The sequence below is a fragment of the Cetorhinus maximus genome, chromosome 23 (assembly GCF_964194155.1).
Source record: "Cetorhinus maximus chromosome 23, sCetMax3.hap1.1, whole genome shotgun sequence".
Classification (NCBI taxonomy): Eukaryota; Metazoa; Chordata; class Chondrichthyes; order Lamniformes; family Cetorhinidae; genus Cetorhinus; species Cetorhinus maximus.
This window is the reverse complement of record NC_135901.1, coordinates 46,032,522-46,046,034: the sequence shown is the minus strand read 5'-3', so window position 1 is coordinate 46,046,034 and position 13,513 is coordinate 46,032,522. Positions and strand designations below refer to the sequence as shown.

The 13,513-nt window shown below is 39.6% G+C and overlaps 1 gene segment (V, D, J or C); it reads right to left on the bottom strand.

The window, feature by feature from the left end:
• Nucleotides 1-516: 516 nt before the first annotated feature.
• On the bottom strand, nucleotides 517-12,682 carry LOC144698267 (Ig heavy chain C region-like). The segment is given in 5 exon segments: nucleotides 517-991; nucleotides 1,486-1,791; nucleotides 5,425-5,736; nucleotides 6,685-6,984; nucleotides 12,641-12,682. Coding segments are annotated over 5 exon segments (1,329 nt in total).
• Between the last annotated feature and the right edge of the window lie 831 nt (nucleotides 12,683-13,513).

Here is a 13,513-nt window from a genome sequence, read left to right as displayed (position 1 = left end):
TCTAAACCCTCTGCTCTGCAACTGGGAGTTTAGTGAGTTAATGTTCCCCTCTCCACTCCCTCTCGTTGGCTAAACAATTTCCCCTCCGGTTGTCTCTGTTGGGGAGGTGCTGGTACATTGCGTTAACTAATGCCGTCCCCTCTTTCTATGTTGGTTAAGTGGAGTAACATTTAGCGTTCCCGTGTGACCCTCACTTCAGTTCCCAGTGGGTGCGATGCGGCAACTTCCAGCTGGTAGAACTTTGAATGGATGGACATTAAACAGGAACAACGGGATCTAAATGCTGCTGCTGTGTGTGCTGGTGGGAAATGGGACATTGTCAGAATTCACCTCAGCGAGGGGCAAGTTGGTGAAGTAACTTTGCAGAATTCTGTAATGGATGAGAATTATTCTGTCTCTAACCCAGGGTGTATCTGAGCTGGGTGCACTGATTGTACAAGACTCGGGTCTGAGACCTGTAAATTCCCGACATCAACTAAACAGGCCTAACATTAGCAAAACTAGAAACACAATTAATTAAGTAGCTGTGTATTTAATTCACAATTGGAGGAAAATACTTTATTATTTCTACTAAAGTACGAAATGTAAGCGATAGATTCTCATTGACATGAATTAACGGTGTCCATCAGTGCAAGGGAAATATTCACAAAACTCGGTTTACCGCTGGATTTATCAACCGTTCTGTTGATGATCTTCAAGGGAATCGCTTCATGTCCCACCACACAGGAGTAAGAAGCGCCGCTGGCCCACTCCTCCGCTGCAATGGATAACAGGCTGTACATGAAGAAGGAGTTATTGCCGTTCTCCGCCATCACCTCGGTGTTCTTGTAGTTCCCCGGATTCACCGGCTTGTCATTGATGGTCCACTTGACGAAGATCTCTCGGGGGGAGAAACCTCTCACTAAGCAGCTGAGGGAGATGAATCTCTGAGCGGAGACATCTTCAGCCGGGGGCAGGAGGACAGAGACGGATGGTTCCCGCGGATATTTAGCTGCAAAAAATTTACAATAAATGTCAAAAAAAAAACTGGAGAATTCCAGAGAAAATGACACCGGTGGTTAGATTGTGAGAGAAATGTGTTTTGTTTTGACTTTTCAAGATCTCCATTTTCCACTTTAGGGTCTGACCGGCTTTCTAGCTCGGAGCAGATGTGGATGCAATCATTTACACTGAGAATATGCGGGATTGGATTGGAAAGTTTCATCAGTAACAGGCCATTCGGCGGAACGGTTCTGTGCTGGTGTCTAAACTGTACACCAAGCTCCTCCCACCTTATATCATCAAACCCTGCAGTACAGTTTCTTGTTCATTCACCTACTTATGAATTTACTGCTGGAATGCTTCATGTACGGGCCTAGGGATTTTAGTTAGTGGAATTACCAATCAGACTAGCTCATTAATGCACTGTACACTAATTATTTGTTCTTAAACTTACACTGGGAATTTGCACACTAGCTCACTTATTGATTCATTCTCACCACTTACGTTCTTCCTTGTGGATGGAATTTCTTAAAGGAGTCGGAAGATCCTGATGGCTCACCACGCAGTAGAACTCAGCCCCACTCAGCCAGGCTTGTGTTGAGATATTCAGGTGGCTGACCACGCTGTTAGGATCCTTTCCCGGCTGGACAGCAATCTCTGATTTCAAAGGCTTCTGCTCTTGTGTCCAATTCACGAGGACTCCATAAGGGGCGTTACTCACGATGCAGGTTAAGGTCACTGTCGCCTCCAGTAAGACCTGTTCTATTGGCGGCGGCTGTAGAGTAATTACGGGATCGGTGCAGTCGGAAACTGTGAAGCAGAAATGAATGTCAACCAAAACATCATCTTCAGAATCAGAAACCCAGTATTCAGCTTTCACTCTCACGACGGGAATATTTATTTGACCTCTCCCTGCCATGTAAAGGCCATCATTATTTGAAGGTCAGTGACTTGCAATAATTCCGGGAGACTCCATAACATTCCATGTGTATTTCCAGCCAGAACCACTGGGACTGGATAAACCAAATGCCGGTGCAACAATGTGAATAAATTCAGGTACAATTGTTTTATAGACAGATTATCACACGTCCCGAAATCAAGGAATCAGTGAATGATAGAATGCTCACAGCACAGGAAGAGACCATTCAGCCCTCTATGTCTCTCTGTAAGGATAATGTGCGCCTTAACCCCATTTATCCTCCCCGTTCTGTCACGTGCGATAACATTTTCAAAAAAACAATGTTAATCTCTTTTTTTGAAATGTCAATTGATTCCCAGCCTCAGAAAATCTTGGGGAAAAGGAAAGTGATAATATTTCACAGTGTGAGGAAAATGTTGTCAAAATCGCCTTCCTCAGGATTTTCCTATCCCTAATTTGGAGGACTAAACATTTCTCCCCTTTTCCAATTTCATTAATTAACCGAAACACCGCAATTCGATCACTCATTAGACTTTTGTACTCAAAGGATTGCAGCCGAGACTATGCAAACTGCTATCAGCGCTGCTCAATCTGAAAACAGCAGCAGAAATAAAGTGCACATCTTTGTCGGAATTGAAGTCGTGGGCAATTACCAGTAAAGGCCTGCAGACATCGATCCTACTCACAATGTGATCAATCAATTTCGGATAAAATTAAAACCAATGACTCCTCACTCACTGTCCAACTTTTGAACAAAATGTCACCGTGTTTTGTGAGTTGATGGAATCCTGATCATCGGGGGATTCTGATTCAGAAAGAACATGGGTTCAATCCCCACTCCAGATGTTTGAACACAAGTGTAGCTGATACCAGAAATGTAGTACTGATCGAGTACTGTATTGTGAGAGGTACCGACTTCAACATCAACTGTTAGGGCCCGGGACTGCCTGCTTTGTCAGTGTGACATCACATTTCCCCAAATTCTCCCAAGTTTTGCGTCGTCCACAAACATTTAAACTGTCCCCTGTAAACCAAGATCTAGATCATTTATATATATAAATATTTACCCACTTAGCTATTGTCCCTTTAATTCCATGATCTATAACTTTCCTCACAGGTCTGTTGTGTGTTGTATCGAAAGCCTTTTGGAAGTCCATATAGACCACATCAACGGCCTTGCCCTCATTAACCATCTTTGTTAACTCTTGAAAAAACTCCAGAAAGTTAGTTATACAGGATTTTCCTTTAATAAATCCATGATGACTCTTCCTAATCAATCTACATTATCCCATATGATATTAATTCCATCCGGAATAATTGTTTCCAGAAGTTTCCACACCACCGATGTTAAACTGACTCGTCTGTAATTGCAGGGCAGACTTTTATAAACTTTGTTGAACAAGAGCGTAATATTTGCAATTCTCCAGTCCTCCAGCACCTCCCCCAAATGCAGGGAACGCTGAAAAATTATTGTCAGTGTCTCTGCAATTTCCACTCCCACTTCCCTCAGTTCTATTGGACGCATCTCACCCGGTCCCGGTGCCTTATCAACTTTAAGTGCCAACAGCTGATGCAATTCCTCCTCCTTATCAATTTTAAACCCTTCTAGTGACTGAGTTTCCTCCTCTGTCACCATGGCCTGGGCAACATCTACCTCGTAGGTAAAGACAGCTGCAAAGTATTCATTTAACACCTCAGCCATGCCTCTTGCCTCTATGTGTAAATCTCCTTTTTGATCCCTAATCGGCCTATTCCTCCTCTTACAACCCTTTTACCATTCATATGCTTATGGAATACTTTGGGATTTCCTTTTATGTTAGCTGTCAGTCTTTTTTCATTATCCCTCTTTGCTTCTCGTATTTTCTTTTACACATCCCTTCTGAACCTTCTGCATTCAGCTTGGTTCTCAAATGTATTTGCTACCCGGCATCTGCTGTAAGCACATTTTTTCTTCCTTAACTTAATTTCTATCCCCATTGCCATCCAGTGAGCTCTGGATTGGCTTCTCCTGCCCTTCCCCTTTGAGAGAACATACTTTGACTGTGCCGAAACCATCTCACCTTTGAAGTTTGCCGATTGTTCAGCTACTGTTTTTCCCACCAACCTTTGGTTCCAGTCTATCAGGCCCAGCCCCATTCTTGCCCCATTGAAGTCCGCTCTCTGCAAGTTGACTATTCTTACCCTGGATTGATCAATGTGATTTTCCACCGTCATCCTAAACCTTATGATACAATGATCACTGTCCCCTAAATGTTCCCCTCCTGTCAGTTTATTTACTTGGCCCACCTCATTCCCAAGTACGATGTCAGGCAGTGCCTCCTTTCTTCTTGCACTGGACACACACAGCTGTAGGAAATTCTCCAGAGTATAATCTAGGAATGCTGCTCCCTCACTGCCCCTTATGGTACCACTATCCCAGTATATATTCGGGTAATGAACCCCTCCCCCCTCCATTATAACTACTCGATGATGTTTGCACTTCTCTGTTATTTCCATGCTCCTCTCCATCTTCCCACTGGCTATTGCGGTCTATCCATTACACCCAGCAATGTAATTGCACCCTTCTTATTCCTTTGCTCCAGCCAAATTGGTTCTGTCCTTGAATCGCCTGACACATTTTTTTCTCCAGTATTGCAATACTCTCCTTAACCAAAAACGCCACGACCACCCGCCCCCTTTTCTATGTCCTTTCCTGTCTTTTCTGAACATTTTGTAACCACGAATATTTAACACCCAATTCTGCCCTTCCTTAAGATAACCATTATCTCCTTTATTGCCCTAACATCATAATCCCACAAGACAATCTATGATAGTAACTCACAAATTTTATTAACTATACTCCGTGCATTCACATACATGCAGTGCAACGCTGATTTAGGCTTCATTGCATGCTCCCTTCTCCTGACTCCATCTATTAACTGACTATACCCTCTTTTAGTGTTAGCTGCCTCTCCGAGAATTGAATTACCCTGGTATTACTCTCTGACATTCTCTCCTTGTTCCCAAGCGCCTCCTGAGTTACTTTGAACCATCCCCAGCAGCAAAACCAATAATGTTATTTAGTTCTAAAATCCAAATATTGCTGGAAATCTGAAAACAAATGTGAAGAAAACGTTCGAAATGCTTAGCTAAAGTGTGTCTGTTTGCTGGACAACATGTGTCCCTCAGCATACAGAATGAAATCAATTAATAAATAAATAAATCCAGTCAGCATCATGTCCCAGTTTACAGGAAACTGTTGTACAGCAAATCGCTGCTGAATATTCTACGTTACGACAATGAGCACATTTTCACGGTCATTCATTGACTGCTAAGTGTTTTAGGACAATCTGATGCTGGTAAAGATGCTGTGTAAATGTTAAGATTACTTCAGTGTGTTTTTGTTTCGTTGAAAGGAAATGCAAGCATACAAACTGGCAAATGGGAGACATTCTCTGAATTTTAATCATTCCAAAATAATTCTTGGCTTGGACAGAGATTGGCACCAAGAATTGCATTGAAATTTCTCGGGTTGTGTCTCTTACCATCAGGTTTGGTGATGTTTCGGCTTTGAGTGACCCCTTTATGAGTGACCAGGCAGGTATAGAGCGTGTGACTGAACCAGTCACCAGCGGGGACTGTCAGCCGACTGGTCGCTGAGAAGTTCCTGTTTACTTCAAAGCCGGGAGAGGTGACGAAGCCCGAGACCATGGCCTGTCCATTCTTCATCCACTTCACGTTGATTAAATTTGGACGGAAATCAACGATTGAACAGACGATGGTTGCAGATCTGCTGCTTGTGATTTCGTCACTGGGGCTCACGGTGAGGAGAACAGTTGGATGATGCACCACAATATCTGCAAGAAAATTCATATTATTTGGAATTAATTTTGCTTCAAACCAAACAATTAAAAACTGTAAAACTATTTACATAAAATCCACAGGACAGAACGAGGCCAGCCGGCCCCATAGTTCAATGCTGGAGTTTAGGATCCACAAGAATTTCCTCTCGCTCTACTTCATCTTGCAGTGTAAAAACCACCTCTTTTACAATCTCCCTCATGTATCTATTAAGATTCCCCTGAATAGGGTCTCAGTAACGTCTCACCTACAAGAAGTCCCACATTCTGCTCATCCTTGGTGTAAAGAAGATTCAGAGTCGCCAATTGTTTTTTTGTTAACATTCTGTTGTAAACATGACTCTAATTCTTGTGTAATCTGTCAAATTATTTCAGAAGTCTGAGGACCTTTATTCGGTCCCACCACAGATTTTTATTTTGTCGAGAATAGACCACCAGCCTATTCGCTGTTACTTGACAGATGTAATCTATCAGCTCTGGTATTGTCCTTGTAAGTAGTTTAGCTCCTATTGTGACGTCCCTGTAGCATTCTCCTTACGTGGAAACCAGAACTACATACAGTATACTCGGTGTGATATGGAGGGGATAACTGCACACAGTACACCTATTGTGATGTGGAGACCTTAATTATACACAGTACACTACGTTGTGATGTGGAGAACAAAACTGTCCACAGTACAATAACTGTGATGCGGAGACCAGAGCTGTCCATATCACACTAAGTGTGATGTGGAGGCCAGAACTCTACACAATCCACTAAGTGTGATGTGGAGAATACAGGTATCCACAATACACTAAGTGTGATATGGGCACCTGAACTATACACAATACTCTCACTCAATTCTAACCCATGTGATGCAGAATTTGAACATAACTCATTTGCTGACCACGTTTACCCTTCACCCAGCCCCGGCCCTGCCGCCCTGTGCATCCCACAACACGAACCTGGCATTTCCTTCACCCAGACCGAGTCGCTCCGTCGAACCTCGCAGTAGATTGTGCTGCTTCCCACCTCTGATTCGGTGATGGTTAACTGGCTGCTCAGGGTGTGGGTCCCCTTCTTGTTCAGCACTGATGGGTAAGTCTTCAATCCAGCTGTGATCGTCTCTTGATCTTTCTTCCAGGAAACGCTGGTGATTTCGGGGGAGTAGTCCGCAGCCAAACAGCCGTAGGTCACGGAGCCAGCAGTGTTTGATTGTTCACAGGAGGAGAGGAGGGCGTAGAGGGTGGGGGGAGACGATGTCGCTGGGAAAGAAGAGTCAATTAAACAAGTTAAAAATTTGATTCGTGCTTATGAAATAAGCAAATTGTTCGAAGTTTAAGATTGGTATCATTTATTTCCAAAATACTCTGATCATAAACTGCATTTAGGAGTTGATATGCCCAACGGGACACGCCGCCATGATGGCCAGTCTTGTACACAAGATGAGGCACAAGTCGGAAAAGGGAAATACTGCACATGAGGCCACATAATTGCGAGTTAAATAAGGGATATTGTAACCTGGGCTTCCTCCAGCCCTTGCTCATCTGCTGAGGAAAACATCAATCATTCCTCAAACATTTTCACTTTAGACCCTTCCCCATTATTTCCACTGAGCTCTCGCTTAAAGTATTTTACTATCAACCTCTTATCACCAGCAAATGACTATTTTAATACAGCAACATTTAGCTATCTCTAGGCCAGGATGGCCGATTATCCTCCATGAAGGACATCAGTGGGCCAGAGGGGTTTTTAAACTAATCTATTCTAGTTTCATGTTCAACATGTTGTTGTTTTCAGGGGATAAACTTGGATGATGCTTGGCAGCATTTGCTCTAAAGATTCTGTAACTCCGACCGGTGGATCGACTAGGTTCATTACTTACAGACAAACTTTTAGCACTTTTATAAAGCATGACCCAGAGTTGTTCAATGAGACTATTTGATAGCATGGACGGTTGGCTTTCGGCCAATCACAATTCAGAATTAACTCTCCAAAGCTGTCAATGCTCAATGTGTTTACAAATAATCCATTATTATCAGCTATTTTGGTTAGATAAAAAGATAGATAGATACATAGGTAGATAGATAAATAGAGAGTTAAAGAGATCGGTAGATAGATAAATAGACAAACAGATAGATAGATAGATCGATCGATCGATCGAAATAGAGAAAGAGAGAGAGACAGGCAGATAAACAGATGGATGGATGGATGGATGGATGGATGGATGGATAGATAGATAGATAGATAGATAGATAGATAGATAGATAGATAGATAGATAGATAGATAGATAGATAGATAGATAGATAGATAGATAGATAGATAGATAGATAGATAGATAGATAGATAGATAGATAGATAGATAGATAGATAGATAGATAGATAGATAGATAGATAGATAGATAGATAGATAGATAGATAGATAGATAGATAGATAGATAGATAGATAGATAGATAGAGTGATAGAAGATAGAGACAGACAGACAGACAAACAGATAGACAAGGTAGGCAGGTAAACAGATAGATAGATAGATAGATAGATAGACAGACAGACAGACAGACAAACAGATCGATATATGGATCTTTGCATCGATGGATGGAAAAACGGATGCATGGATAGATACATGTTCAGAAAAAGGCGTTTCATCTACACTGCACAATCAAATGTTCACAGTTCACAGACTGTTCTGATTAGATACAAGAGAGAAGAACATTGAAGTTCCACATCAAATTCACAGCTCTAGTAAAGCCCTTAGGACAACAGTAAAACTGCCTCTATGATAGTTCATCAAATGTCCTTAGGGCAGTTGGAATCAGGTTGTGCATTGAGTTAAGTTAAATTCATATTTTTCCAGCTTTCATTCCCACAGTAGTTTGCATTAGACAAGGAGTAAGGCACCATACTGTCCAATTAAGCTGCACAATTTATTTCCAGATTCAATCATATCGCAGAAGGTAACGTTACAGTCACTTCATTTAACTGTCCTGAAATTGATCTTTAGGTCAGGACAATCTGATTCAAATATTATCTGTTATTGAAAATGTTTAATCATCATCCCTTCATCAGAAACTTGGCTTTTTTTTTAGAATGAAATGTGCTTCAAATTAATGATCTGCTACTTCATTGGAGGAATTAAGGCATTTAATTTTACATACCTAATTCGGAGTACTCACGGCCAATGTGTTTGATAGTGGTTAAAGTTCCTTGAACATTGAGAGTGCCAACACGCTCATGTCAGATACAGAACAGGTGAATTATACTAAAACTCTCTTTGCACAGTCCTGTGAAGCGCTGTGTTTCAGGAATAGTAATGGTGGGATGCGTTCTAAAACGCCCTCTATTCCGCATTGTTAGTTAAAACTTGCGCTTAGACTGGACCATCAACAAACCACCGGCTCTGATACAGCAAACACTGAACAGGAAAAATATCTTTCTACACGTTGCATTCCTTCTGAATTCAACAAACTGGGATACTGATCTTATTTATGAGACACCTTCTCAAACTTAAGAACAGACTTGCACCTTCCTCGGATATACAAACTTCTTATATAATGGTTCGAAATTAATTCCCTGAAATACAGGAGAATGAACCAGAAAGTTCACAAACAGCCAGCAGGCTTCTGATTCTCGCACAGTGACCACGCACATAGAAACAGAACAGACATAAACAATGCAAAAATCATTCTATTAAAGATAGATTTCTCCAGTATCCATTAATCCGTTTGAATAGATTAAAACTTCTGTAAATTTATGACCACGTCACTTCTTTGAAATGAAGCTGATTCTAAATTGAAAAACTCCCTTTGAGGGGCTGCAATATCTCCCTGTCTGTGTACAGTTTTCACAACAGCCTTAGAGTTAGTTTGGCTGAGAACAGGTTCATCAAAATAATTTACATTCATGGTAATTTATGTCTATAACAGGGACATTGTAACAGAACAAGAATTTAACAAATCGGGAGATAATTACACTGAAATCCGATTATTCACTGACATAATTTCAGAATTATGTGTAAGCATTGAAACTGCTGAGGCAATACACGAAGGTAATTAATTAAATTGTACAAAAACATCCAAAGGAGCTGAAGGCAGCTGAGTAAGAAACATGTTGCTTTCCAAGTTAACTGAAAATAATTTTTTAAATTCTCCAACCAAGAGTTTTAACTTTAATCCTGGACTCAGCGCAGCACATTTGAGAGATTTTTTTTGTAATGAGTTTGCACTGATCTTAGATTCTATTTTCACATTGTTGATATTTTACCCTATTATGCCAAGTTAGTTAATAATTTTATTCTTCTTCTGATTTGTCTCTTGTTAATAATCGGCTTAATTAAATTAAGGTGACATTTCTTAAATTAAACAAATAATGAGATACACATTCGGACAAATATATTATCTTACTTTTAATAAATTAAGATGATCAAAAATTTATAAGAATGTGCTCCTATAACTACACCCGTGTAAGCTTTTCATGTTTGTAACTATGTTGGCAAGACATAAAAGCACTTCTGTTCTAAACGTGTATTTCACATGATAGAATTATAAGTGGGCAGCTTAACATTGTTCAAACACTATCCGGGTACTCAAATCGGTAATAAAAAAATGGATTGCGATATCCTCTAGTCACTAAAGCAGGACTCCGGAGTTTAAATATCATCCCACATTTCAACAGCATTTTTATTTTTAACAATTAATGTAGCCCTGGCAGTTTGTCGCCATTTTCGGAGCCTCCCCTAGATAATAATACAGCCAAGTTTCGATAGACCATTCCCGTAATCCACATAATGCACGTAAATGAGTTTTAAATATATAATGAACATAAAATGCTGCGGATGCTGGGAATCTGATATAAAAACGGAAAATGCTGGCAAAACTCAGCACGTCTGGCAGCATCAGTGCAGAGAAAAACAGAGTTAACGTTTCGAATCGGTATGACTCTTCTTCAGATCTCTGCTTCTCCATGGACAGATGCTGCCAGTCCTGTTGAGTATTTTTTTCAGCAATTTCTGTTTAAATATATAATGCTACTTATTGAAATTAAGATCCACAACCATCAATGCAGAACTGAGAGATAACAATTCCACTGCATCACCTGAGACACTGAAACTCCACGAGCAAAAAGAACAACAATTTTAATGAGAATTAAAGGTAGCTTCCATTTAATTCAACCCGTATATCTCACAGCTTTGCAAGATTGGTTGTTGTTCTTCAATTCAGAAGTTACATTTAAAACTAAGCCAACTTGCTTCAATTGCAATGTTTGTCCATCTCCAGCCTTATGCATTTTGGACTTTCTCTGAATTTGAATAGAATTATTGAGCAATTCATTAACTGTAAACTGTTTAAGATTGGTTTAGTGATAATGGTCTAAATTTGAAGAAACAACGCTGTTTGGCTGCACAGCAAAGGTTCAGCAACCCGGCAGATATATAAAATTAGCGAGCTGCAATTTACAAAACGCATTTAATATTGATTATTAATTTGCACCTTTCAACTTGCGTAAAACAGGGAGGAACCAATTAATTTAAAATCCCTGTTTGAACTAAACACTGCAGTGCGATCAGTGTGTATTATATTAAGAAAAAACAATGGAAATTGCTGGAACCTCTGCATTTGTCCGGCTGCTATTAATTGTGCTGCGTTTTGCAGCAGAGTTGTGGATAGCACAAATTATCTGCTAAATGTCTATCAATATTATTTTTTATTGTTGTAATCTTGAGAAATATTGCCGCATTATAGCCGTTTGAGTTATATACATTTAACTCCCCATCACAGTTCAAATTCGCTGGTTATGTACTTTAACATTGCAGTGTTACTTCAAGCATTAAGTAGGAGTATCGGATGCAAAATATTAATTGTTAAATCTGCAATTAGCACTAAAATAAAAATGCATCAGTATATCTATCAATATTGATTTAAAAGCCCGCCTGCTTTGTAACTATAACCCTCCTTCATAATGGTTTAATCAGATGTGATCGACATTACATGTTTTAGAATCACCAAACAGGTCCATGAGCTTTAACTGTTCAAAGTAACCCAGGCACATACTCTCCTCAGCACTTAACACTAAAATAACAACACCGAGGGACTGAATCCAACAACTGCTTAATTACCTAAGCCCTTTCAGCAGAATCAGATGCAACATTTCAAATAAACCTCAACACATCGCACCGAAGTTGCGTTTCATTGAATAAGTTATTTATTGAAATAAACAGAAATATGAAACAATGGCAGAAGAATTTTATTTCGATGGATCGTGTTTAATCCATTGTGTTGATTTTTACGGTATATTTTAGTAATATCTGGCGATATTACTGCATTATAATGTTTCAAGTAGTTTTCATTTAAACCAGACCCAGGCAGGAAATTTATTAACTCTGTTGTTCTTAGTTATGGTAGCATTTCACTTATTTAAGATGAACATTCGTCAACAATATATTGATAATTTTCAGCGCAGTTAACACAAATAAACATGATAAACATTTATTTTAAAACCCATAGTTTAATATGACATTTTTGACCTTGATAATACTCGGTTTCCTGTCTACAATGTTATTTCCAACACTTTTAAACACAATGTTTTCAGTCGATTAGAAAACTTGCAGCAATCAGATGTCACCGAGATTAAACATGGTAGAAACACCAAACTGTTTAACAAAACTCATGTATTTAAAGTAAGCCAGGCACAAAGCCTCATCAGCAGATAAAAGGCACATCACTCAAACAAGACCTTAAAACCCCCAGAGCTTTTATTTTTGCCGAGAAGCAGGAGAATTGTTCAATCCCTTTGCAGCATAATTAAATGAAACTTTTTAAACACAGAATGCAAAGTTTCGGTTAACACATTAATGACTAAAATAAACAGAAATGTGAAACAATGAAGCAAATCCAACAGCACAGAATGAAGGCATGTTTCTTACCTGCAGTCACCGTCACCATGGTTCCTTGTCCCCAGTAGTCAGGATAGTCACAGTGTTACACTCGCTGGTCTGGGTCACACAATAACCAGTTCTGCACACAAGGGGAGAAATTCAATATTAATTTAAATGTTACAAACGGAGAGGCAAAGTAAAATCATGACCGACTTTATCAAAAAAGTAAAATTGTGAAATATTTTTTAACACTTTATAAATTACACTGTTTTATTTGTATTTCACAGAGTGACTGATGATCATGCATTGAAATCAACAACCAATGATTTAATAATTAACACTTTAGCACCTCTTGAAACCTGTCAGTTGGAGAGTTCCAGGCACAGATAGGGCTTTGATTAATATAGTTGCATTGTAAGAAAAAATGCATTGACCCAAATGCAATCAATTAGCCCCGATGAGGTTTTTGCATTAACAGTAACGGCTGTGCCAACCAGTATCACTGTGAGACGTACCACGTCAGAAACTGTGGCGGACAGTTAAATGTGAAATACAGAGATTCAAATCCACAGTGGTGTGAGAAACCTGATTCTGAATACTGTAGCAATACATCATTGTGATATTTCAGTTAGAACTCTTCATTATGTTAATAAAGCGGATCGAAATAAGCCTTTAACATCTATGCCCCTATTTAGCAAGACAATCAAAATTAGTAAAAACGGAGACTTTTATACATTTTTCGTAATTCAGTGTTCCTTCAAACCCTTATTGTTGGTCATATTTATTTTCTTTGACTTTCCTGGTGTGATACTGATCGCAGATTTGAACAAAGTCCCTCTCTGGGGTATTTGTATGAGGAGTTCGCTATACACAGCACCGTGACCCACTGTAGTACCACAGTGACACGCACCAGCACAAATA